Source organism: Phasianus colchicus, chromosome Z (assembly GCF_987193195.1).
Source record: "Phasianus colchicus chromosome Z, bPhaCol1.hap1.1, whole genome shotgun sequence".
NCBI lineage: Eukaryota > Metazoa > Chordata > Aves > Galliformes > Phasianidae > Phasianus > Phasianus colchicus.
Genome location: NC_143476.1, coordinates 65,143,175 through 65,170,267, shown reverse-complemented (window position 1 = coordinate 65,170,267; position 27,093 = coordinate 65,143,175). Strand labels below are relative to the sequence as shown.

The 27,093-nt window shown below is 37.9% G+C and overlaps 2 protein-coding genes across 5 annotated transcripts in view; one reads left to right on the top strand and one right to left on the bottom strand.

Annotated features, from left to right (window-relative positions):
* Positions 1-27,093, bottom strand: part of RFX3 (regulatory factor X3) — a 124,243-nt gene that overhangs the window by 92,575 nt on the left and 4,575 nt on the right. Inside the window, exon 1 of one of the 4 annotated variants that reach the window (XM_031610462.2) lies at positions 7,587-7,655. The exons of the other annotated variants lie outside the window; for them this stretch is intronic. The gene's annotated coding sequence lies outside the window, so the exon portion shown is untranslated. Of the gene's footprint in view, positions 1-7,586; positions 7,656-27,093 lie in introns of those variants that run through there. 4 annotated transcript variants of the gene reach the window in all.
* Positions 19,968-27,093, top strand: part of LOC116240139 (uncharacterized) — a 31,316-nt gene continuing 24,190 nt past the window's right edge. The window contains exon 1 of the mRNA XM_090131890.1: positions 19,968-19,980. Coding sequence (XP_089988016.1) covers positions 19,968-19,980 — 13 coding nt within the window. The remainder of the gene's footprint in view (positions 19,981-27,093) is intronic.

Below are 27,093 nucleotides of genomic sequence, written 5' to 3'. Positions count from 1 at the left end.
ATGTTCCTTTATTTCTGCTCTGGTGAGGCCGTATCTAGAAAATATGGACTCCTCAGTTCAAGAAAGAAAGAGAACTTCCAGAGGGAGTCCAGTGAAATGCCAAGAAGAAGGCCAGGGGCCTGAAGCACCTCTCTTATGAGGAAAAGTTAAGGGCTGGGAGATCTGGAGTCCAGCCTGGAGTAGAGGAGATTTGGAGGTGATCTTATCCACTCTTCTAAAGGGCAGGCTCTTTTCAGTGGTGCCCAGTGACACGACAAGGAGCAATGAGCACAAACTGGAACATAGGAAGTTCCATACAAGCATGAGGAAAAACTTTTTTTTTTTTTTTTTTACTTTGAGGATGACAGAACAGTGGAACAGGCTTCTCAGAGAGGTTGTTAAGTCACACAGAATCATAGAACAGCCCGGGTTGGAAGGCACCTTAAGGATCATGAATCTCCAACCCCCCTGTCACATGCAGGGCCACCAACCTCCCTGTTTAATACTAGTCCAGGCTGCCCAGGGCCCCACCCAAACTGGCCTTGAACACCTTCAGGGACAGGGCATCCACAACCTCTGTGGGCAGCCTGTTCCAGTACCTCACCACTCTCTCAGTAAAGAGACACCCAACCTAAATCTTCCTTCACCCTGACACCCAACCTAAACCTTCCCTCCCTCAACTTAAAACCATTTCCCCTTCTCCTGCTATCTACCCTTTCAAAGAGTTGGTTCCCCTCCTGTTGTAGGCTCCCTTTAGGTACTGAAAGGCTGCAATGAGGTCACCCCGCAGCCTTCTTTTCTCCAGGCTGAACAAGCCCAGCTCCTTCAGCCTGTCTTCATAGGGGAGGTGCTCCAGCCCTCTGATCATCTTTGTGGCTCTCCTCTGGATCCCCTCCATCAGCTCTCTGTCTTTCTTCCAGACCTGGACACAGAACTCCAGATGGGGCCTCATAAGAGCAGAATAGAGAGGGACAATCACCTCCCTGTCCTGCTGGCCACCCTCTTCTGATTCAAAACTCATTTGGACTCTTTTCTGTGCCATCTACTTTAGGGAAACCACTTTGGCAGGGGGGTTAACAAGTTGATCTCCAGAGATTCCTTACAACACCTATTCAATTACCTCTTGTCATTTTTAGGAAAACATCTTTCCAGCATGTCACTCTGCAGCAAATGCTGATGCATGTAGTTATTTCTCCAGAGGTGCTAAAACATAGCATTTCCTTTAATGACATTTGCTCCAGTCATATGATTCATCCCACCAAGTCTCAGTGACAGTGATTAGATAGTTAACTCCAACTCCTCCTGCTCGTTACAAATGATACGTGCTTTGATATAGAGGCACTTCAGTTGTACTATTAAATATGTCATCTTTTCAGAGGATCAAGCCCACCATTGCATTTCACAAGTATTGTCCTGTCGGTACCATCAGCAGCTCTTGGATTTTCTCTGATCCTTGGAACTCCATTCCACTCAGCTGCTAAATCTAGTCAAAAGCTCTTTTATGTCTGGTGAACTAGTTGTCAAAGATGCTCTTGACCAACGTGATCAAGTGAATTCCATCAGCTCTTAAAAGTTCTAGCTTTTCAAAGGTAGATCTATGATCATAAAACCTCAATTATCGCACTGGCTATGCATTTACTCCCTCTCCTCCTCTTTGAATCCCTTCTTCTGACTAGGAAGGTACAGGAGACCACCATCTGTGATCCTAATCCTTTCTAAATTGCATCACAGTATAATCACAACCTTCATATGGTCCATCAGTAAACAGTCCTAACCTGACCCTCACCCACCAGTGACAAGCCTTTCTCGCTACAGGCTCTCTCACTAGACTTAGGGACCTGTGATTCTTGAGGTCAGGACACATGAAAAAAATATCAAGGTGAAGAATGTATTGAGTTCCTTGGCCTTCTTCATGTTCTTTATCACCAGACCTACTGTCTCAGAATGTACTCATAGAACTTACATTCAATTACTGCCTGAAAATTTCATTTCCTCTTTTCTTTTCCACATACTTCAAATATTTAAACAGTTCTTCAAGAGTATGCTCAAGGTAACTTACTCCACATAAGAATCTGTTATCTGCTTATGATCAAAGCCATTGTGGAGTGTGTAGATTTGTGAAATCATGAACGTTTTAGTCATACAGTTACAGTGCAAGTGATACTTTGCTTATACAGCTCAAACCAAAACAATACAATTTAAGTAGAGAAAAAGAACTAAACTGACAAGCATACAAAAGAACGGCAGCATGAAGACAAGAGTGACTACGTACAATTTGGGAACTAAATGCTTAACATTTAGGGCATTATTGCCTAGTATAAGATACTTTTTCAACTCTATACTTGTTTCATTTCAGGCATTAAAGCAAGCAATAACAAAGAAATCTGAAACAGTATTTGAACCTCTTTGGGAAAGAAAAAAATAAACACCACAGAAAGATGTCATAATTTGCATGTTAATAAATCTAGACTAAATAACTCAGCTGGGTAGTTTAGAGAAGAACTGTCAAACATCAGCCTATAATACTATTTCACTGGACATTACCGCATTTATTTTATATGTGTTTTGGTGTTAACATTATTTTTAAATAACATCACATACTTTCCATGTTCATCACTTAATATTTGAGAGCCAGTATACCCATTTACTTATTGAAAGGAACCTCACTGACTGTAGTGTATTATTTGTTATGTCAACACAACCTTCAAGTTCAAAACACATGCATTCTACAGAAAAGGAAAGAATGATCCTTGTTACTTGTATTTCTATTAAATACAATATCGTTTAAAAATTGCAAGTTAAATTCATTCTATTTCAACTAAGTAAGTAACAGTAAATAAGTAACAGTAAAGTGGTATCACTGCTATTCACAAACACAGTGACATACCGTATTTTCTGAAGGCATGAATAATCTTGAGCTACTGATTCTGATTTTGGCTTGGTACTTACATTTCACGATTAACTAGGGAAAAATGAGAATAAAATTTGCCATAGAGGTATGCACCTTTCATCATTACTACAGGAAATCTTAATACTTCTAAAAAGATCTACAATCTACTCAAGTTCTAAACACAGATCTTCTACTTCTTGTATGCCTCACAATCAAATTCTGAAAGACAGCAATTAATACACAATATCTGGAGAGTTCTTTAAAAAGAACTCCCTAGTGACAACTTCCTCATCAATCAATAATAAGCTGATACAAAATTGTATCAAAAGCCGCAAAAATTGTTTGTATTCTTTTGCAATTTGGTTTCCAAGCTTACTTAGCATTTTTCTTTCTGAAGTCTTAAGAAACTTGAGATTATCAACTGCCAGAAATAAAGGAATCTCTAAACACCAAAGAAAATCTACATAGCTATGGCATTACAGATTTTTTCAGCATTGAAAACTTCAGTAATGAAAATAAAACAAGCACATTCTAAATAACTGTTTTCCAGATCGGAATAATATTATGCCTTTCAAAGAAAGTAAATTAAGGAAGAGGAAAGAAAAAGCCAATAAGAAGAATATTATATAAGCAGTAGATCAGAGGGCAGCACTGTCAGACGTACCTGAAGGATGAGTGAAGGGGGAGCAAGAAAAAAAGAATCACAAGCAAGCATGCACATAAAAACAGGTACCCCTCCTCAGCATAAAAATCAAGGAAATTGATTAAGACAGCAATTACTAGTTTATAGCAGGTATTCTTGTTTGTTTTAGTTTTATGTTGCTAAAGACCAAAACAAGGACTTCAAATGACAAAAACCAGTACAAATTCTTCCTTCTACTGCTATGCACACCATGAAAGTTAGTACATCTAATAAGATATTGCATTGTGTATCATACAGCTTTTGATGACCAGGAAAAATGCAGCGATCAATTTAAGTAAGAGGTGTTTTCTTGTTTTGTTTCCAGTACAATATATATACCTAACTATTTTCAAAATGTGTTCTAATGTCTGAATAAATAGAATACACAACTGAACTTTGAGACAACTACAGACAGTTAAACGTTAATTCCCAAGCATAAAGGAAAGTCAAATGAAAGCACAAGACTTCGGGATATGAGTCTTCAAGGTGCTCACATCATGACGCATATAATGAAATATGAAATCACTGATATAAATGGTGCTTCTTTTTCAGATAATACAGAAGGGACATACAAAACTATCTTTTCCCTGTCTAAGGTTAGCACAGTAAATACATAATTCACATTATACTTTAAGCTAATTTTTTTAATGAGTATCATAACACAACAGAACTTTTTGTCTCCATTAGTCTTTTAAATACATGCTCACTTTTTAGCAATTGAGAAACTGGAAATACTGTCTTCCAGAGCACTGGAACACACTTTATATGTGCTTTCTTGTTTATAACCTAAAAAATAAAATTAAAATAATTTCACAAATAACTGTTCAATTTTTTTTAGTTGCACAAATCTCCAACGGCATTCTGAAAATTTTATGAGGAATCTAAAGAACAAGGAAACTCATTTTAATCTAGACTATTTCCTGTAATAGTACATATCATTATCTATCATTTTTGAACTAACAGACATTAATCTATCAACTTCACAGTTCCCTCCATTAATTCAACGGGTCAACAGTGAAGATTATTTTTGTATACTTTAATCCTGTTCAGATAAAAGCAAGACTGATTCACAGAAACTGCACTGTAGCCTCTTTACACCTAAATTTTCCACATAGGTCACTTTAATTTTCAAATCCTTATGGGCACATGAGGAAGAGAGACACTAATATACACAAATATAGCATCAATGTTCAAAGAACATTCTGTACTTATATCCCATTAAATGCTATGTTTATGTGATTTAGGCTCATTAACTTGGGTTTTAAGTATTTAATTAAGCAGAAAAACAGCTCATTTATGTTCTTCACTCTTCTTGGCAGATAATTGTGCCATAAATACAGTATACGATCCCACAGTGAAAATTGTATATGGGTAAATTCATTCAAGAATGCTACTATACATGCTCTAGCAGCACATAAATAGCAGCTGGTTCCCAGAAAATTAATTACATCCTGCAGTCATTCACAAAACAAGTAAATTTAACACCAATATTGGTTTTCACTTGAAAACATTCACTACTGGAAACTCTTTACTCATAAAATAAATTTAACCTTAAATACCTTGTAATCCTAAAAATCACTTCAGTAGCACTACATAAACAACATTATTGTTTGTTATTTCTGTTCTGGTTAGTATATTGAAAAAAGGACTATTCCAGTACATAAACTACTACTTGAGAAAAGTGTGAGTAGCGGAACAAAGACAATGACTGCAGTTCTGGAAAGCAACTTACATCCTTACAGAAACTTACATAAATTCTAGAAGTATCATTAGGGAATTCACATGATTAGGGGAATTCACATTTACAATAATGCATAGTGGATACTACCTCTTATTAAGGAAGATGAAAATGGTCTACAAATGCCTAAATTGATCTACAAACCTCTAAAAATGTCTACACTTTACTAAATTTTTTTTTTTTTTTAAGTAAAAACACCAGTGATAGAGTATTATCTCTGTCTAGGAACACTGCAGAAGGTATGTTCCCTGTTTTATTTTGTTTTTGTTGGTAGTTTTCTGCTTCTTCTTCTTCTTCCCCCCCTTCCTTTTTCATTCAGAATTCAATATATGAAATTACTTGTGAGAAAAGCAAGCATACTTTTGACCAGCACTGGAATCCACTGAGATAGCACAATCCAGTACAAGATCCCAAGACCAACTCAGTAACATTACAGTATTCAAATTTTATTTTTTTCTCATTTTGTCCCGTGTAGTTACTAGACTGTTGCCACTCTTTTTCAGTGGCTTAAGAGGCTCTACATCTTTAGAACTTCAGTTCTACAACTTTAGCTTTCAGTTATTCAGGAAAAAAAGGGTTCAATTTTAATGGAATGTAACAGCTACCAAATAACTAATGTGGACTTTCAGTTAAAGTAACTGGACTTTTTCATAATGGCAGTTCAGCCATTCCCTAAAATAGATACAGGAAATGAAGTTTTTTTTATCTAATGTACAGTATAGATCTGTATCTCACCTCGCAATCAGCACTGCAATATTCAACTCAGCCAGGCTTACTTAGATGTGACCATCCAGAAACATATATATTATTATTTTGTGAGAAACTTTCTCTCATTCCAAATCTCCTGCTTGCCCTCATATTTCTACCCCTCACACAACGCAAGTCTTGAAAACATGATATTCTGAAAGACATAAAATAAACTTGACTGCCAGCTTCTCACAGTTTTATTCATCATTCCTTTTTATATCTTCACAATTCCTTTTTATATAATCTTCACAAGACATCTCCAAATGTTTATAAATAATGTTAGATTTCTAATGGTTCAAAGGAATATATTTTATTGTTCATCTTATGAAGGAAGATCTTAATTTTTTTTTAAATACATATGTCTCTACAAAAAAAAAAAAAAAAGTAGATGAACCACTGCATGCTATCTGCTAGCTGAATCAAAAGATAATAGAGCAAATAGTAACTTCAGAAAAGCCTGACTATGACTAGCAACTACTCTCTAGTGGTAGCTTATATCACACGCTCCAAATACAGACAGGGAGAATCTAAATAGTAGGCAGTTACAGTGTAACCTCCGTTAGGAAAGCCTCCTTCCAACTTCATTAATTCATTCCTGACTCATTCTATTCCTTCCACAACACACAACTGCCCAAGTAGCTAGGGGCTTCTATGAAGTTCCTGTACTGATCAATTTATATGAAAATGTTCAGATTTAAAAGCCATTTAAAGCAGGCATTAAATATCCTCTTCACCTGATAATCCATTCAGTGTTCCTTTGTTTCCTCTTAGGTTTCAAACTACTACTTCAAAGTCAGTCCCTCTAAGCAGCTTTGTTAGGGCTTTGGTATCAGAACTTTTCAAAAGTACCTTGACTTTGCAAAAAGGTTTGCCACTTTGAGAAACAGAATCTCCCTAAATTCAGAATGGTTTATTATGAAAAGAAAACCATGACAACTGTTTGTACTCTTGCTTTATTATTACATCCGGCCTGGTCACTATTGGAAATTCAGTCTATTATTGTTGCTAGGAGTCTGTTGCTACGCAACCTAAAAGGGTTATGCAGTGCTTTCAGGCTAAGAAGCGTTAAAAACCCCGCAGGCCTCCTCCTATGGTTCTACACAGTTTGTGTAAATAGATTAACACTCTTCTCAGTCAACCCCCAACTCCAGGCACATCCTTAAAAAAAAAAAAAGTTACAATAGCATGCTGTAACAATATAAACAAACACAAAACCAGAAAAATTACACAGAAGCAATATATCTGATCTCTACTGCATGCTAATGCAAAGTAAACAATAATTCTTTTCATTCATCAATTTAAGCACAAAGGCTACAACTTACATCTACCAAAACCTTTCAAGTTTAAGTTTCAGTTGTTAACATAATGGAGTTGCACAACATGGTCTCACAGATATTTTATAATGAACTCCAACAGAACAATACGGTAAGTTGTATACTTTAAGATAATATTCATTCTCTGCAAATATGTTCAGAAGGCCTGCAAGTTGTATCCAAAATGTCACTGTCAAACTGAGCTCCCTTTTGCCCTTCTGTATCATTGTCACTCACATAGATTCTGCAAGCCAAATGAGACGTCTATGCAGATTCAGTTCCTTCAACAAAATTTTTCCAAATCTGCAAGAGAACAGTTAAAACATGACATCAAGAAGAACTCAACATTATGTCTTTCCTCCAATCTTTCTAATAACTTGAAGCTGTTCCAGCTTGCACTGCAGAACAAGTTGTTCTTCAGTAACAGAACTAAGAAAGGCATGTTTCCTCCAGATTGGTACTTTAATGGACCCATACTACAGCACTCTAGCACAGGGTGAGAACGTTTGCTGACTGACTCAGAAGGCTTTTGGAAGTACAAACTCAGTAGCAACTGCCATTCCTTCAGTACTAGGGCACATTTTGTCTTATCATTGCAAATAAATTGTTTTGTTGATGCACATTTTTCTGGTATGTCTATCCCTGGTATGGCCAAATCAAGGAAAAATGAAAACAAAATCCAAATAACATCAACTATAAACACAGCACCACCAATATTTCTTTAAGGTTTAAAGCTAAGAAAGGAACACAGCACTCTTGGAAATGCTAAGACCAATTGTCTACACAATAGCGATAGCAGCCAGAGCCATAAAACAGATTCCAGAAGTCAGAAAATGAATTTTTTCTTCCCAAAATGCTTCAGTGGTTGAAGTTTTCTAGAGAAAACTTGAAAACAACAACAAATATAGTCTTTTCTGAAGAGAAATATCTCACATGCTAGCTTAAGAAAGAGCACTTCTTAGGAATACATTCTCAGGAGCTCTCCAGAATTTATAAGCTTGCAGTATCTTCTTCTAAAGAAAAAAAGCAAACTTCTTACCTATATTAGAGTAAGATTCTGTATTGGGCTCACATATCACGGTTTTGACAGCATAGGGGTTGGAGGGATGGCATCTGTAAGCTGAGTCCTGCAGCTGCTCTATGGCAGATCTGAACTAGATCCAGCTGCTATAAAAGGGACCTGCCTGTGCCAAAGCTGAGCCATGAACAATTCTGGTTGGACTTGTGGGAGGGAACATTTAAGAAAGGGAAAATCTGCTTCACAACAGCAGGTAGGGAAGAGGAGTGAGAGAATGGGAGAAACAGCCTGCAGGAACCAAGGTCCAAGCAGAAAGAGGGCAGGATGTGCTTCAGTTGCAGAGCAGAAGTTCCCAGCAGTCCAGGAGAGGCCATGGTGGAACAGCCTGTCCCTTTGCAGCCCAGTGCACCACAAAGAGTAGATTTCCATATGCACCTATAGAGGAGCCCACACTGAAGTAGCCGATGTGGCTGAAGGAGGCCACAGCCCATACTGAGCCCCCAGGCTGGAGCTGCAGCCTGTGAAGAGGAGACCACAGTGGGGCAGGAGGGCTGGGGGAGCTGCCAATTGCAGCGACCCATGCTGGAGTACTGCACTCATGAATGATGGGCCCCACAGTATCGAACCACGCTGGAGCAGTGCTTTGAGAACTGCAGCCTGTGGGAAGCCCATGCAGGATCAATTTGAGAAGGACGGCATCCCATGAAAGGGACCCACATGGAGCAGGGGCAGAGACTGACCACAAAGGAGCAGCAGAGAAGAAGCAGACAGACAACTGCCCCCATTCCTCATTCCTTTGCACTGCATGGTGGAAGGAGATAGAAAAGGCTAGTGGATGTGAGGAAAATGTTTTTCATTTACTTATAGTTTCTCACTTCCATTCTCTTAGTAATAGGCAATGAATTATATTAAACGCTGACTCTGTTTTGCCCATGATGGTAATTGGTGAGAAATTTCCTTGTCAAGATCTCAACCCTTAAGTCCTTTTTCACCGTATTTTCTTCCCCAGTTCTTTTGAGGAGGGGAAGTGATAAAGTAATGTGGTGGAGTTTAACTAGCCATCATTGTGAAACCACAGACCTAAGCCACGAGAGAGCTACCTTATATCCATACAATGAGAACATTTAGCTCTAGTAAAGGAGACAGTCAATACTCTAAGGGAGATCACAACTAAAAACTGCAGTCAAACATGTTTCATCACCTTTTACCCCTGAAACTTTAAAAGATCTCGAGTATGATCACTAGTACTTCAGTTTTAATAATTTTATAAATAAAAGGTCATTGCAATGTTAAGTTACATGAATGGCTGTGATCTCAAAGACAGCAGGCAGCTTAGAAAACATCAACAGATACAGAATTAAACAACAACAACAACAAAGAAACTAAGCATGTTCTGCTGTAGAAATACCTACTGGTTTGTAATTAAAATCTAAGTACTGATTATCTGAACTAAGTTTTACAGTCATCATTTGCAGCTTGGTAAGTGCTTTTGTGTTGCAGAAGGATGCATTAGAGACAGGAAGCACCCTGACAAAAAGAACAGACAGTCAAAGCTATGTCCAGTTTTCAATAAATAATCTATCTTAAGTACTCTGTGATATTCCCTTCAATGTCACTGAAGCAGATGAACCTTGCAGACACCAAAGTTTGTTTACATAGAAGAGGACAGGGCGTCTCTTTGCTAAGGCCAGTGAGACAAACTAGCTGATAGCTCTAATGAGCCTAAGGCCTCAACTTCCATCCTGTTATGGAAAATCTCTCACCTGCAGGTCTGGCTGCTCTAAGTGACAATTCCAAATCACCAACCTGATTTAAGAAGTTAATATTGTCTTCTGGAACTCTGTAATTCCTGTTAGGATATAATTCACTATCACAACTATACCAGAGAAAATGAATGCAGAACTCCTCCCCATGTTTTCTGTTTCTATCATACTTTCTACACATCGAATCACTGAATGCTAGTGGAACTGATTCAGTTCAACACACTCTCTATATACACAAACATAAGATATTAAATACATACTGTTTTTCTGCACACGCATATATGTGAAAACATGTATTCCAACAAACGCATACATAAACTCAAAAAGGGCTACTCATCTACTCAAACTAAGTGGCATATGTATTTTTATTCATACTTCACGTTATTGAACGTCTTCCATTACAAATTTATTTTCATTTCATTGTAGCTTTTACCCTCTCACCCATAGGCAGTTTCAGAAGATTAAGAACTTCAGCAATTCTGAGAATAAGACACAGAAAAAAAGATTTTGCCTGCACATATTGAAATACAAATATTTTATGATATTAAAAACCTGATTATAACAAAACCAATTTTTAGTAAATGCACTAACTCCAACAATATCTTAAATGTGGCATAGCCATGAAACTTCATTAACAGAAATTGGCAATATCAAGCTTTTTAACTGTGACTGTGATAAATTTCTCAGGAGACCGTAGTTAACAATGCATGAATTGCTCACAACATCATCTTCTATATACAGATTACTGACACTGCACCTTCAGATCTGTAAACATGCTAGAAGATGAAGATGACTATAATTTTCTCAAAAACTGCGCCCCTACAAATTTATTAAGCTGTTTACCCTTAAGTCAACAACTGAGAAATTGCTCCTCTTGTATCTCCAAGCACTCCCACAGACTATTCTGAAAAAACATGAAGTAGAAGGGTAGACAAGGAAAGGAACAAAAGCAAGATGGATGAGTAATTGGAAAAGGCCAAGCACATAAGAGAATAATCAGGAGACAAAATGGAAATGATATGTAAAGGACCTGCTATTAGGCTGAGAATAGAAGATCAAAAACTAGCAGTGAAAAGCAGAGAAGATAGCTGGAAATAATGCATACAAACTAATGGTTCTAGGCTTTCTGAAAATTGTACTTATCCTGCTTTAAAGGAGAGAGAAGCAAAAACATTTTTAAAAACACCATCCATAAATTCTGGGAACAACAGCAAAAATCAGTGCACTGCATAGAAGAAAAGAAAGCACATAAATGGTGGAAAAAAATGTAATCAACCTAAATATAGAGAATAAAATGATCGTATGTAAAGATCAGAAGTACAAAAATTTAAAGCAATAAAAATACTTCATTTTAAACAAGACTGGATATACTTCAGTAAATTGTTTATAATTCTTAATGAAATTTATAAATATTTTTAGTATCTTCATTTTTTGAAATTGCATTATTGTGTTCAATAACATCACTCATTTGCAAAATATATTAAATTTATAAAGTCGTGAGAGATAAAAAATTAACATTCAGAAATAGCAAGAGTACATAAGAACTAAGTGCTACAAGAACAGTGACAACAGGGAAATAAAAAGTATGTACTTTCTACTTCACATGTATTTAGATAAACATATTATGGGCTGTAAGACTAATGCATTTGTAGCTAACTGTTAAAAATTACAGCAAAATTTAAGTTAAAAAGGTTTTTCAGTAATGCTTTGAGTTATATGAAAGGAGGTGGTATCCTTTTCAAAACACCAGGCACAAAAGGCTGGTCTGAAATGTGACCAGAATATTCTATAAAGGATAAACACACACACACACACACACACACACACACACACACACACACACAAAAGTTCAATTTCATTCACTAAAACTGCAGTGAAAACCTGAATTTGTCACTATAGCATGAAAATCATAATCTAAACTACCCATGTTCATAATAATCTTATGAAAGCAATAAACTGACAGGAAATAAAATTATTGTTGTAAATTTTCAAAAAAATCCTTATGCATCATCTGTCTATGGACGGTGCAATCAAACATAAAAACACAGATTTGAATTTATCATGTATAACAGATATAAATAGATATAAAGGATTATTAATGTTCATATGAAAATAAGGTATTGAGAGACCCCAGAACAACTGTCAAAGAAACCTGGATCACTAGACATTGAAGTTGATCAGTATGTTTAGACCTACTTAAATATTTAAGCGTTACTGTGAGTGAACTGGTCCAAACTTTGATTAAGAAACAACCCGACGTGGAAATTAGTACAGAAAATTATGTTTGTAAGCAGCGTAACATTCCATATCTTGTGATGACTTGCACAACGTTTTCAGAAGCTGGCCTCTTATTGCCTTGGTAGAGCATACATATTTTCTTTCAGGAAACATTCTGACAATCTCACTGTTGCATGTAGCAGCAGTTCTCCAGCCATTCCCAACAAGTATTATAAGATTGACACTGATGCCATTGAAGTGGCAAGTAACAATGAATTCTGCAGAAATCTAAGCAGGTGTCAAATGAGCACACCTTTTTAAATTCAAAGAAATCATTAATAACAACAAAAAATTATGAGAATGTTTAAATCTTCAGACCTTCCAACTCCTCAATATCATTTTTTCCCCAATTTGGAGAGATGAACTATTCTCAGGCTGTTGGTAAAAAAAAAAAAAAACAACAACAAAAAAAAACACCCTTAACTTCTCAATTCGTATTCTTTGCAATGATACAAATTTGGCCAAAAGAATCTTCCTTAGAATGCGTATTTTAAATCTTAGAGGTCCTTCCTAACGTCTATGATTCTATGACAGAAAGATGAAGACTGGCTAAGAAGAAAACAAGCGGCTGCTGGCAAAGAAGGCACCTTACAGAACATGGAAATGGAGATTAGTAACTGTAGGCTATTCCCACAGCCTAGAAAGTTGGATGTATGTCAGCAGTACTCCATGTGTGATGCTTAGCAGCCTTGTCACAGCCCAGTATCTCAGGTAAACTGTTAATTATTAAACCACACACAAGCTAAGCATACACCAAAGAACAGAAGAAAAAGAGCGAACAACTAGATGCTGAACTGAGGAGCTTAATAACTGAAAATGAGTACAAAATACACTGAAAAAATAATTGTAACATTAAAAAAATGCATATAACAGACATCACTGCCAGTAATGATACATCAAAGAACTATATTATGTTGGATGCAATGACAACTAATATTTTACCACACACACCTGACACTCGGAATCATGCTAGACAACATTCATTTTAACATTGTTCTCTTTCTCATGTGACTTCTTCACTATTACATAATCTTTAACAAGCACATATTTATTTACAATACCTTGTTATTACCATAAAAAATTGAAAAAATAAAGATAATTTCTGGTGTCATCACTGCTGATGAACAAGAGCCTGCATGCTGCACACATAAAAGTCTACACAAACAGAGAAGACCCACGGTTGTTATTGCTGAAATGTATCACCACCACCTCAGTGTTCTCACATCCACTGTTTGGTCTCCAGAAATATTCAGCAAGTGTCAGTGAATGCTGAGGGGTGCCATTTTATCCTCATTTATGAATTTAATTCCACAACTTCGCTCCATCCACTCTTCCCATGACAGACACCACTCTCTCAGCATGTCCCTCTGCTGCCATGTGTCACACAGCAACAAAATGGAACAGAATATTGGTGGGAAAGTTAAACCTCTACTGCTGTACCACCAACATACACTTCTGATGCTGTGGGCAAACATAATAACCATGGGAGGTGCTCCTCTAGACCTGCTGTTCACAGAGGACTGATGGCAGATGTGGAGTCCCTAACATTGACTATGAAATGGTAGAATTCTTGATGAAGTCAGGAGAGGGGCCAGCAAAACCACTACCTTGGACTTCCAGAGGATGGACTTTGAATTGTTTAAAACACCGGGAAGAATAGTCCCTTGGGACTCAGTCCTGATGGGCAAAGGGGTCCAGGAAGACTGGTCACACCTCAAGAAGGAAGTGTTCAAGGTGCAGAAGCAGGCTGTTCCCCTGAGCCGCAAAAAAAGCCAGCAGGGAAGACAACTGGAGTGGATGTACAGGGAGCTTTTCCTGTGTCCCCAGGAGAAAAAAGAGAATGTATCTCCAGTGGGAGACGGGACAAGCAACTCAAGGAGAGCACAAATTAGTTGCTTAGATATCAAGGGAGAATATTGGAAAGGCAAAAGCTCAGCTTGAACTCAAGCTGGCCATTGGCATAAAAGAGAACAAAAAAACTTTTTGTTACAAATGTATTAACAATAAGAGGAGGGCTAAGGAGTATCTCCATCCTTTTCTGGATGTGGCAATGATTGTGACCACTGAATATAAGGAAAAGGCTGTGGTTCTCAGTGCTTTCTTTACTTCTGTCTTTAAAATCAGACCAGTTATCCTCAGGGTACTCTACCTCCTGACCTGGAAGTCTTGGATGGGGAGCAGAATAAACCCTCCACAATTCAGGTGGAAACAGTTGGAGATCTACTATTCCACCTGGCTGCCACAGGTCCACGGGGCCAAATGGGATCCAACCAAGGGTGCTGAGGGAGCTGGTGAAATTGATAACCAAGCTGCTTTCCATCATTTATCAGCGTTTCTGGTCAACTAGAGAGGTCCCAGAGGATTGCAGGCTTGCCAACACGACTCCCATCTACAAGGCTTGTACAGAAGATCTGAGAAACTACCGGCCTGTCAGCTTGACCTCAGTGTCAGGAAAGGTTATGGAACGGATCATCTAGAGGGAGACCACACGGCATATGCGGGACAACCAGGGCATCAGGCCTAGCCAAGCATTCATGAAACACCAGTTCATTAAAGGCAGGTCCTGCTTGATGACCAACCTGATCTCATTCAAGTGACTGAGTGACTCGCCTGGTGGATGAGGGAAAGACTTAGACTTCAGCACAGCCTTTGACACTGTCTCCCACAGTATTCTCCTAACCTGATGATCTGGATGAGGGCACCGAGTGTACCCTCACTAAGTCTCCAGATGACACCAAGTAGGCAGGAAGCATTGATTTGCCTGGACATAGGAATGTGACACAGAAGGATGCGGACAAGCTGAGCTGAGGCCAATGGGATGAAGCTCAACAAGTCTAAGTGCTCTTTGTTCACAACAACCACCATGCAATGCTACAGACTTGAGGCAGAGTGGCTGGAAGAATGTAAATAGGAAATGGACCTGGAGGTACCGGGCAATGCTCGGCTGAACTTGAGTCAGTAGCGTGTACAGGGGTCCAAGGAGGGCAATGGCATCCTGGCTTACCTCAGAAATACTGTTACCAGTAGGAGGCAGGGTAGTGATCATCCTTCTGTACTCAGCACTGGTGAGGCCACACCTCAGGTACTGTGCTCAGTTTTCAGTTTCTCACCACAAGAAAGACATTAAGGCCCTGGGAGCATGGCCAGAGAAAGGCAACAAAGCTGGTGAGAGGTCTGAAGCACAAGTCTTATGAGGAGCAGCTGAGGGAGCTAGGATTATCTAGTCTGGAGAAGACGCGGGGGTGACTTTATCAGTCTCTACAACCACCTGAAGGGAGGTTGTGGTGAGGTGGGGATCAGCCTCTTCTCCCATGTAATAGCAATAGGACTAGAGGGAATGGCCTCAAGTTGTGCCAGAAGAGATTCAGGTTGGATGTTAGGAAATATTTCTCTGAAAGAGTGGTGAGGTGCTAGAATGGGCTGCCCAAGGAGGTGGTGGAGTCACCTTCCCTGGAGATGTTCAACAAACATTTAGATGTCGTACTGAGGGACATAGTTTAGTGAGTTCTACACTGCTTTTCCAGCCTGACAGTACTCAGCACCTCAGAAGGTAGTCTCAGATAGTATTTTTTATATATATATATATATATATATATATATATATATATATATAAACATTTTATTTTTGTTCTATGTATGACTTAAAAATAACCATTACAATGTGTTTCATTTTAGAATGTAACATATAGACAATATTCTAAAATTATTAAATACTTATCACTACATTTCTTAGAGAAACAATTCTCCAGCTTCTTATCTAAGATTGACTCAATCAATCATGTCAAAATACAACACTGCAAAAACAAACAAAAAACAACTCACAATGATTCTTCTAGCAGAAATGCTCAAAGTTTTAAAAGTATCAATTTTAACTAAAAAAATTTAAAATCTTGCTTCAAATAGGCATCTTTGGATAATGTATTTTACAAAGAAAATTACCTGGCATAGTTATTTAATCCACAAAACCAAAACTACTGAGGTAGAACAAACAGAAAGTACAGCCTAAAGCCCAAATGAAGTGATGAATACTGATCAACATACCAGGAAACAGACCTGGAAAAAAAATTATTATGGGAAATCCATTAATTACAATAAAGAAAAGAATGCGATGAATTGAGCTAGTGCTATGTAATAGGTAAATCCCTATGTTTACAACAGTTCTATAAATACAAAACAAACAGAATATTCAGAATGGCAGAGCAGTTAGATCCAAAGCATGGTTTGTTCGTTGGTTTGTTACAGAACATTCCTGACGGAAATTTTTACATAATGTGACAAAAACAAAGCAAAAGAAACCCCCCCCCCCCCCACACACAAAAAACCCAAACCCTTGAGCCTCGTGCTTAGGTAATAAAAATGCTGTTACTTTCAAAAGAGAGATTAACGAAAGCTAATAGCAATTGATTTTCATAATTGTCTAATAAAATTTCTGCTAAATTAGACTCTGTAACAATGCTCACGTAGGATACCTGTTAGAAAACAACTAACATACAAAGAACATTTAGTGACAATATGCATTAAAAGCATATGTCATGAAATTTAATTTGATTTGCAAATCTTAGAAGGACATAAGGCTACGTAACTTGTATGTATGAATATGTAATTATTTCATTTATTTTTCAGAATCACCAAGTACTGTAAATTAACGTTATTAAATAACTATCACTAGCTATCTGCCTTGCAACATCAGAACATCAAAATCAAAACTATGACAAACACAATACAAATACTGAATACCTGAAATACATGACATTAGATTCTTTAGGACTGTATTTTTCAGTGGTGCACAGTGACAGGAAAAGGAGCAACAAGCACAAACTGAACACAAGAAGTTCCATCTGAACACAGTGCAGTTCAGGCTGCCAGTGATCTCAGAAGGACCTAAGTTCAACATCTCACCTCTGCTGTCAGAACAGATCTTCAGGGTTTTATCCAGTCAGAGCTTGAAAATCTCCAAGGACAGAGAATGCAAAACCTCCATTGGCCACAGCTGCATTGCTGGGATATTCTCACAGGGAAAAAGATTTTTATTATCTCCTATGTAAATTGCACATTTTATCTTCTGAACATTAGCTCAAGTCATCCCACAATGCACTGCTGTGCAAAGCCTGGCTACATCATATAAATATTAGGGAAAGTTGCTGTTACGACCACTGAAAGTTTACTGTCTCAAAATGGTCCAAATTCCTCTGCGTCTCCTCAGAAGAACACATGCAATCCTGACTGTCTCAGTGACCCTCCTCTGAAATTACTCCTGATTATCAGTGTCTTTCTTGTATTGCTATGAAGGTGAGAGAAAAACTTAATATGGATGTAGATATCCCCTAATAATTGCTGGATGACTCCCTCCATCATCTTTGTGATCCTTCACTGGACTCCTTTCAGTCTGTCCATGTTTCTTTTGTATTGGTGGAACCAGAACTGGACCTACTACTCCAGGTGTGGTCTCACCCATTTATGAGAGAAAGGATCATCTCTCTCGCAGGACTTTGAAGTTCTTGTTTAACCTCACAAGGTTCCTTTTGGCCCTTCAGCCTGTTAAGGTTTCTCTGGATGGCAGCATGTCCTTCTGGTGTGTTTGCCACCTCCCCTGGCTTTGTGTATTTTGTACACCTACTGAAGATAAAGTTTTCTCCATCGTCCAGTTCATTAATGAAGACGGTAGAGAGAATTGAAGTCAGCATTGAACACTGGGGTACTCCACTGTTTACTGAACTCCAACTACACTGTGCACTGTTGACTGCTCCCTCTGAACCCAGTCATTCAGCCACGTTCTCAGTATACTGTCTGCCCATCCAACCCATACATAAATAACTTCTCTAGGAAGATCCCACGTAAACTGCAAGTTATTGACTAGGGATCAGTGAAGACCTTAACAGCTGCACAGGATTGATATTCCTCTTCCTTTTGGCCATTATAATAATGTAGGTCAAAAGTGGGTCTGTTTTCAGTTTCTGCTCTTCTACTAGGTGTCACAAAACAATCACAAAACCACCATGTTCCTAGTAGATAATCTGTATATTTGTTGTAAGAAAAGATGCACTTCCTAACACTTCATGGTTAACAGGCCATGAGAAAACCTTATGAGAAAAAACATTACATGTAGAAATTGAATGATAACAACCAGTGGTATGAAAACCATCAGTATTACCCCTTGCAATAATGCACATAAGTCCAATTGGAGCAGCTGAACCACCCTGATTAAACAAAGTTGTGCTACAATTTTATCTCCTACATATTTCTTTTGCTTTTCAGAAAATACTTATATTTTCCAAACACAAGGACACTGCACAGCATTGAGTGCTCTAAGTATCTTCATTTCTTTTGGTTTTACAGAAAACTTAATCGCTGTTATCCCAGTAGGTTACATGCTGTAACTACAGTACACAAAAATCTTTTCAATATGTACTTGAAATACAAGCTTATTCTATATGACGTAGTTCAACTTAAAAAAAAAAAAACAAAAAAAAAACCATAAACATTAGCTGATAAGAGCAGATTGTTGGGAAAATAAAGTTCTACTTGTGACCAGGCAGCTTGGTTTACAGAGATGACACAACTAATTACATTAGAGGACTTAACATATTATCAGTCAACCTCACAATCTCCACTAACAACATCCAATTACACTTTCAAGCCAATTTTAAAGGGCTGAACCCAACTACATTGCCCTTCAAACACAATAAACTTTGTGACCGGGTTCTAAGCAATCTGATCTAGCTGTAGATGTCTCTGCTTACTGCAGGGTAGTAGAATCTGATGATTTTTAAAGATCCCTTTCAACTTTAACAATCCTATGATTCTATTTCAACACTCCTGGACAAAGCTTTGTGTTTTGTTGTTGTTGTTTGATTATGTCAATGTAGGTTATGGGACTTTTTTGTGTGCATGCCTTCCTTTACCACAGACAATCAAAATATAACCTATCATTTCTACCTGCTAGATATTTCTGCCTTGTTATAGCTTTTCTTGTGTTACAAAATGTGGGAAGAATATCTTATACTTTATCCCAAACATTGGTGATTATATAACACTAGGGAAAAACAAAACAAAAGTAGTGGCTCCAGCTTTATCTTGTTTCAGTAGACCACAAATGGCCAGCATGTTGATGTTGACCTTCTTTCAGCTCTTATGCCATTCAACTTGGAGTGAAACTACCATCCTTGAATCATAGCATGTATCCAGCAGTATTACTATGCTGACACAAGAGTACTTGCAACTTGTAATTACAACACTGAGAACATAAACCAGTAAGTGATTGAAAACACAAGCCATCATGAAATCAAGCAGCAGGAACCCTTACAAGACAGACTCCCACGTGCAAACTAATTCTACATCTCCACCTCATTTCAGTTACCTGAAATATGTTTGTGATACACATCTTGTGATTCATGACCACACAAACAACGAACTTCAAGAAGTCATTGAAGTTGGTTGCTACACTGAAGCTATGATCCTGCGGACTGCTCTAAGTCAAGAAAGTTCCTTTGGAAATCAGTCAGGAGACTACAGAAATAGATAGTACAGTGAAGTCAAGTGGTAAAGATACCATGCATCTTCATGCCCGTTAAAGGTAGGTAACTTCACTCAATGTTTTGGACTAGAATTATGGAAATTATAGAATTGGACAGTCCAATTGCAGTATCTGAAATTTAAATCCTAATAATACCCACTTCCCCCAAAAACTATTCAGATAACTTGGCAACTGAAATGTAAGTACTTCAGACCATATGCGTTTATCTGGTAATATTATTTGACTACTAACCATTCGGATGATTTGAAACAGCAATATTCTAAAACATACATACCAGCTGCAGCTGAACCAGCAAAAACAGAACAAAACAAACCCCAGTGTTTAAAAACCTAGAAGCCCCATTCCATAAATCAGAATCACTACTTGTATGATAAACTACACTTTTGCTTTGCAGGACTAACACTAAATCTAAATCTATTGCAGTAAATCATAGAATTGCTTAGGATAGAAGGGACATTAACATCATCAAGCTTCAGTCACTGTGCTGTGGGCAGGGTTGCCACTCAATAGATCAGGCCCTCTCTAATCTGTCCATGAATGCCATCAGAGATACAGCACCCATGACTTCTCAAGGTAACCTGTTCCGGAGCCCCATCATCCTCTGAATAAAGAAATTCTTTGTAATATATAGCCTAAGTTTCCTCACTTTTAGTTTAAAGCTACTCCCCCTTGTCCAATCAGTATTAGACTACGTAAAAAGTAAGTCCCCATCCTGCTCATAAGCTCCCTTTAATTACTGGAAGGCTGCAATGAATTCTCCCCAGAGCTTTCTCTACTCCAAACTAAACAACCCCAGCTCTATCAATCTCTCTTCACAACAGACGTGCTCAAGCCCTATGATTATCTTCAGAGTCCTCCTCTGGACATGATCCAACAGCTCCGCACGTTTCTTGCACTGAGGGCCCCAGGACTAGATGCAATATTCTAGATGGAATCTCATGAGGGCAGAATAGAGGCGAACAATTATGTTCCTCACACCACCGATGACCTCTCATTTGATGCTGCCCAGGATACAGTTGGCCTTCCTGGCTACAAGCACACACCTTCACTTGTTTTGCCTTAACTTTGATCACAAAGCATACTTCAGTCATAAAACCTTCTGAATTCCATTTGCAAAATAGCCAAATATTTGGAAGATGCTAAACTTCTTTCATCTAATGTCACCACAGATCCAGTGCACCACAAATTTGCCTGTTCATTATTGTTCCTTTTGAATTTGAGCATTGTTTGAAATAATTTGATAATAGTTCCTTTGGACAATGTTATTTCAGACAGTCCAAATAACTTTCCTAGAAGTTATGGGGAGTTGCTATTAAAAAGAATCAACTCTGGAGTTGAAAACATTCTGTATTCTACATTATTCCATTTACTAAGTCTGATAGGAAACAATAAAACAAATATGGAAAAATTATTTATCAACTCTTTTGCAACTTGCAACTCAGATGAAGTGGTTTAATACAGAATAGACCACATAAAATAGTGAACTAAATGTTAGACGGTTGTATATTGACATGACCTTAAATTCCATTTATTTAATAAACATGCTAATTTCATCTCATAGCTAACAGCTACTACACTTGTATTTAAAGTTCTTTTAGTCTTAGCTAATGAGGAGCAGTTGAATTACATTCAGACTTTTCAACAGATGTAATTTAAATATTTTTTATATATCATTTATTCATTTTATTAATAGGCTTAACAGACTGTAGAGCTACGTATATTCATTTAAACGTTGATTAACTTTCTACAACTTAACACAAAAATATGTATGATCCAATCATTAAACTATTTTAGAATCTTATTCAGGAAATTTGAGTACATTTAGTTTCAAAGTGGTGATTAATGAACAACTGTTTTCCTAAGAATACAATTTGAAAAGCAAGCATTGGTTTTTAACTCAAGCAAGTAATTCTTTTTCTTATTTTTTAACCAAGGCAAATAACACTGAGTGCCAATACTAGCTTGTAAAAATTTAACTAATAATATGAATTGGCAATCCTTCTTTTGTACAGCTGCGCACACACACATACTTCATACTTCATGGTTCTTCTACATTGTAAATTTAATCAACAAGAACAGAGGGAAATGCCCTTACTTCAGTAAGTTTGCTTCTCCTGCTTATTCAAGCAGCAGAACAATAAAGTCATAAAAGTACAGCACAGACCTTAACAGACCTTAACAAAAATAAGAAGAAGGTGGCAGAAGAGAAAGGAAGTACAATGCCAACTGTTCTAAATGCTTCACAGATAATGTACAGCAGGTCACACCAAGAGGCATTAGCTCAAATACACTATCCTGGTCATGTAGCCCACTAGGAAGTAAAACCTTCACACAGTCCATAAACATCCAATATCAATGTCAGAGTAACAGAGCTATATATGCATAATTCCTCTCCTTTCTTCATGAAGATATAGATACATGAAGAAAAAAATCAGACCAAAACTACATAAAAAAAACTCTGCATCCCTGAAAATTCGACAGATCTGAACTAACTCATACGAGCTACAAATATATTTTTAAGTTTTAGCTCCATAGAATCATAATAAACAGTTACCTGTAACCTTGATAGCTGTATTGTAAATAGTTACAGCTCAGAATTGTATTTCATTTTTCATTCCTTTCTAAGGAAAGTATGGTTAACAGAAAAAAAGAAGAAAATAGTCTAGAACGCCTGCAAATGACATCTTGCACCTCTCATGGATTTGCTCATTTCTATTTCTGTTTAGCAATGTGGTATTGCTAACTTAAATATCCGCTGTTCAAGTGCTTATAAAATGGCCCTGAGATTGTATATAAGAGAAAACGTACCTAGATTAATTATAATGAAGTAACAAAGCTGAAGATAGAAACCATTTACTCGGCAGATGAACAATAAACATAGCTCCTGGTTATTTATTATTTGTAGTGGCAGCATCTAAAACCTGAACAACATTGAAATCTAAAGACATGGTTCATACCTTAAAGAGCTTACAAATTTAATTTGAAACAAGATATTTCATGAAAAAGACCATGAAAAAACTGAAGAAATAGAGCTACATTATCATAAAGTCCACATACATTACACAGTGGTTGCCCTACATGTTTTCTCAGAGATCAAACAAGGCTAAGCTATACTCAGTGTAGTGTTTCATGTGGGGCTGAAATGACCTTTAAACATAATGTCAGATACTTCCTTTCTTCAGCTAACCAATACAAGTCACAAAATGTTACAAGTACACTATGTAGTATTTAGTGAATAATATACAACCTTTGATATCCACATGCAAATGTAAGAATTGAAACAAAGAAACATTAAAAATATATTGGGAATTTAAAAAGGAATTTTGAATTGCTAGAATTTAAACCTCCAACTTTCACTAAAATGTGCATTATAATACGGAAAATTTCACAGAATCACAGAATGGCCAGGGTTGGAAGGGACCTCAAGGATCATGAATCTCCAACTCCCCTGCCACATGCAGGGCCACCAACCTCCCCATTTAATGCTAGACCAGGCTGCCCAGGGCCCCATCCAATCTGGCCTTGAATACTTCCAGGGACGGGACATCCACAAAACTTTTTTGTTAATTTCAACTTACATTGTATTCCACCCACCATCTCTCAGTTTTGGGGATCAAAGACAAACAACTTATCATGGTAGAACAGAAAAAAACCACACAACTAAAAGTACTATGTAAAACCAAGCAACTTAAGATGTACTATCCCAACTCCAGCTTGAAACTTTTTACACACTTCCAAAGGCAAATTACATTGAACTAGATGCTATTATTTATCCACATGTATAAAAAAGCACTTCTTCATTAGCCTTAGAGTATATAGACAAACAGTAGGTATTATTAAACTACAGAATGTACAACAATGAAATTTTAATCTCATATTCATTGAAGAATTTCTGAAATCAAATGCAGTAGTACTCATAAATATATATATATATTTACTGTTCTAATCTAATCAACTAGCACTTCTATCCCTTCTGCAGTTCAGAAGTAAACAGCTAAGTTTTAATGCCTATTTTATCCATAGAAAGTTTCAGTAAGAACAAAAAAACTACACAAAGCAATACATTCATTTAAAGATAAAACAAAACATAACAAAAACAAACAAACAACACTGTCCCTTTAGGAATCAGTGGAGGAAAGTCCTCAGATTTGTCCCAGAGGAATTCGGGAAAGCTTTATCAGGAAGGCATCACAGCTGAAAGCCCAGCTGAAGTGCCTCTAACAATGCACTCACCATAGAAAATAAACCAGAGAAGATGGAAACTACATTCCTATTAGAAAACTGTAACCTACTTGCTATCACAGAAACATGGTGGGACAAACTGTACAGCTGTTTCACTGCTCTCAAGGGCTACAAGTTTTTTTTAGAAGATACTGACAAGGAAGGAGTAGCAGGAGTTGTCCTTTGTTAAGAGATGGACAGGCGCTTTTGAGAAATAGGCACAATCAGGTTGAGAACTTGTAGGTTAAAATTAGGGACCAAACCAATAGAGGACATATTGGTGGCTGCCAGATCAATGGGAGCTGTTGATAAGGCCTTCTTTCTTCAGCTATAAGAACAACACATTCTCAGGCTTTCATCCCAACAGGGGATTTCAACCACCCAGATATATGCTGGGAAAGAAACACAGCGACAAACTACCTAGAAGACTCCTCGAGTCAATTCAGGAAAACTTCCTGGTCCAGGTACCACAAAAAAAGCAACCAGAGGTGAAGTGTTACCAAACTTGGTGCTCACCACTGCAGAGGAGATAACTAAGCAGTCTGAGTTTGGAGACTGATTGGGGAATTGTGATCACACCCCTGTCAAGTTCAAGACCCTGAGGACATATGGGACTGGCAAAGAGCAAGTCAGGACCCTGAACTTTTGGAAAGCACACTTCCAGCTGTTTAGGAAATCCTGCATGGATCACCTGGGAAACTGCCCTTAGGAACACAACAGAACTGGCTCCTGTTTAAAAACATCATCTTTTTGAGGGCATAAAAATTCTCTGCCTCCCAACATCAGAGATCAAGCAGAGGAGGCAGGAAACCAGCATGGCTGAGTAAAGGCCTGATGGTCAAGCTGTGTGATAAAAAGGAAATGCACAGGCAGAGGAAGCGGGGAGGTGTGGCTTGGGAAAAATACAGGAATGTCATTCGACATGCAGAGTTGGTATCAGGAAAGCCAAGGCACAGATAGAACTGAACACAGAAAGGGAGGTGAAAAATAAGAAGAGATTGTACAGGTTCACTGGTCAGAAGTGAACGGGCAAGGGTTTATGCACTCTGATGAATGAGGCCCAATGAGGCCAATGACACGCATCCTACAGTCCTGAAAGAGCTTGCTGATGTGGTTGCCAAGCCACTCTCATTCATATTTGAAAAGTCATGACTATCAGGTAAAGTCCCCCGTACCTGGAAAAAGGGAAACATCACTCCCATTTATAATAAAGGCAGAAAGGAAAATCAAGGGATCTACAGGCCAGTGATCCTCACCCCTGTGCCTGGGAAGATCATGGTACTCATCTTCCAAGAAGATATGTTCTTTAAAGTACATGCAAGATAAGGTATTTTGAAACAATAAGCACAGCTTCACCAAGGGCAGACCAGGCTGGTGACACATGAGGGAATGACAGGAACAATGGACAAAAGGTCAAATTATGAAATCTACCTGGACCTGAGCAAGGCATTTGACGTGGCCTAGCACATTATCTCTAAATTACAAAAATACAGATTAGAATGGTGGACTATTCAGTGGATAAAGAATTGTTAGGGTGATCGTAACTAGAGAGTTGTGGTCTATGGATCTATATCCAGGCAGAGACCATACATGAGTGGTATCCCCTCATGGCTCTATCTTGGGACTGGTGCTCTTCAGTGTCTTTATTAATGATCTACATTAAGATCATTAATTAAGTGAGATTGAATATATTCTCAGCATGTTTGCAGATGACACTAACCTGAGTGGTGCAGTTGACACAACAGAAAGAACGGTTGCCATCCAGAGGGTCCCAGACATACTTGAGAGAGGAAGGGCACTTGTCTCGCTCCAATTTATCTCTTACAGCACTGCACTTGGATTGGGGCAATTCCAGATACATATACAGGCTAGGAGAAGAACTCACTGAGAGCAGTCTGATGAAAAAGGCCTTTGGAGGATCCTGGAGGATGAAAAGATGAGCACGAGCAAACTGTGTTTGTTTGCAGCCCAGAATGCCTGGGCTGAATAAAAAGAGCAGCGGCCAGCAGCGAGAAGGAGGTGACTGAGCACCACTCTTTGTCCTTGTGAGGCCCCATCTGGAGTATTGCATGCAGGCCAGAGGTCCACAATGCAAAAAATGAGTTGCTGGAGCAGGTTAAGAGGAAGGCTACAGAGATGATCAGAGGGCTGGAGAACCTCTCCTATAAAAAAAATGTTGAGGCAGTCAGGCTTGTTTAGCTTGAAGAAGAGAATGCTCCGGGGAAACCTCTCTGTGGCCTTTCAGTTCTTGAATGGAGCTTATGAGCAAAAGGGAGACCAACTTTTTACATGTCTGATACAGATAGAACAACGGGGAATGATTTTAAACTATAAGAGGGAAGGTATAGGTTAGATGTTAGGCAGGCATTGTTTACTCAGAGGGTGGTGAGGCATCAGCAGAAGTCATCCTGAGAAACTGTGGTTGCCTGACCCCCAGAAGCATTCAAGGCCAGGTTGGATGTGGGCTGCTGGTGGGTGGCAGCCCTGCCCATAGCAGGTGATTGGAACTAGATAACCTTAATGTCCCTTTTAACCTAAGCCATTTTATGATTCATCGCAGTAGATTTAGATTGTTTGTCCTTCAAACTAAAAGTATCGTATTAAGAGCAAGTAGAAACAAGTAGAAAAAAATCAGTAAGTTTTATTTAAATTCCTATAAAGTATCACCGTATTTCAATGACAAAAAACTCCTTTTTTTTTTTTTCTTTTTATATTTCAAATAGCATAGCACCCTCTGGTGCATCTACTATAAGGAAAATCACTGAATAAATACTAGTCACTGTTACACAAAACACACGGTTAGTAAACAAAGAAAAAAAAAAGGAGCTCCAAGCTAAAAATAAAAAATAAAAAAAAAATCACCTGACTAAGAAGTGCTAGAAAAGAAAGAATCTAATTTATTAAACCCTATTCTAATAGAATTACAAATGT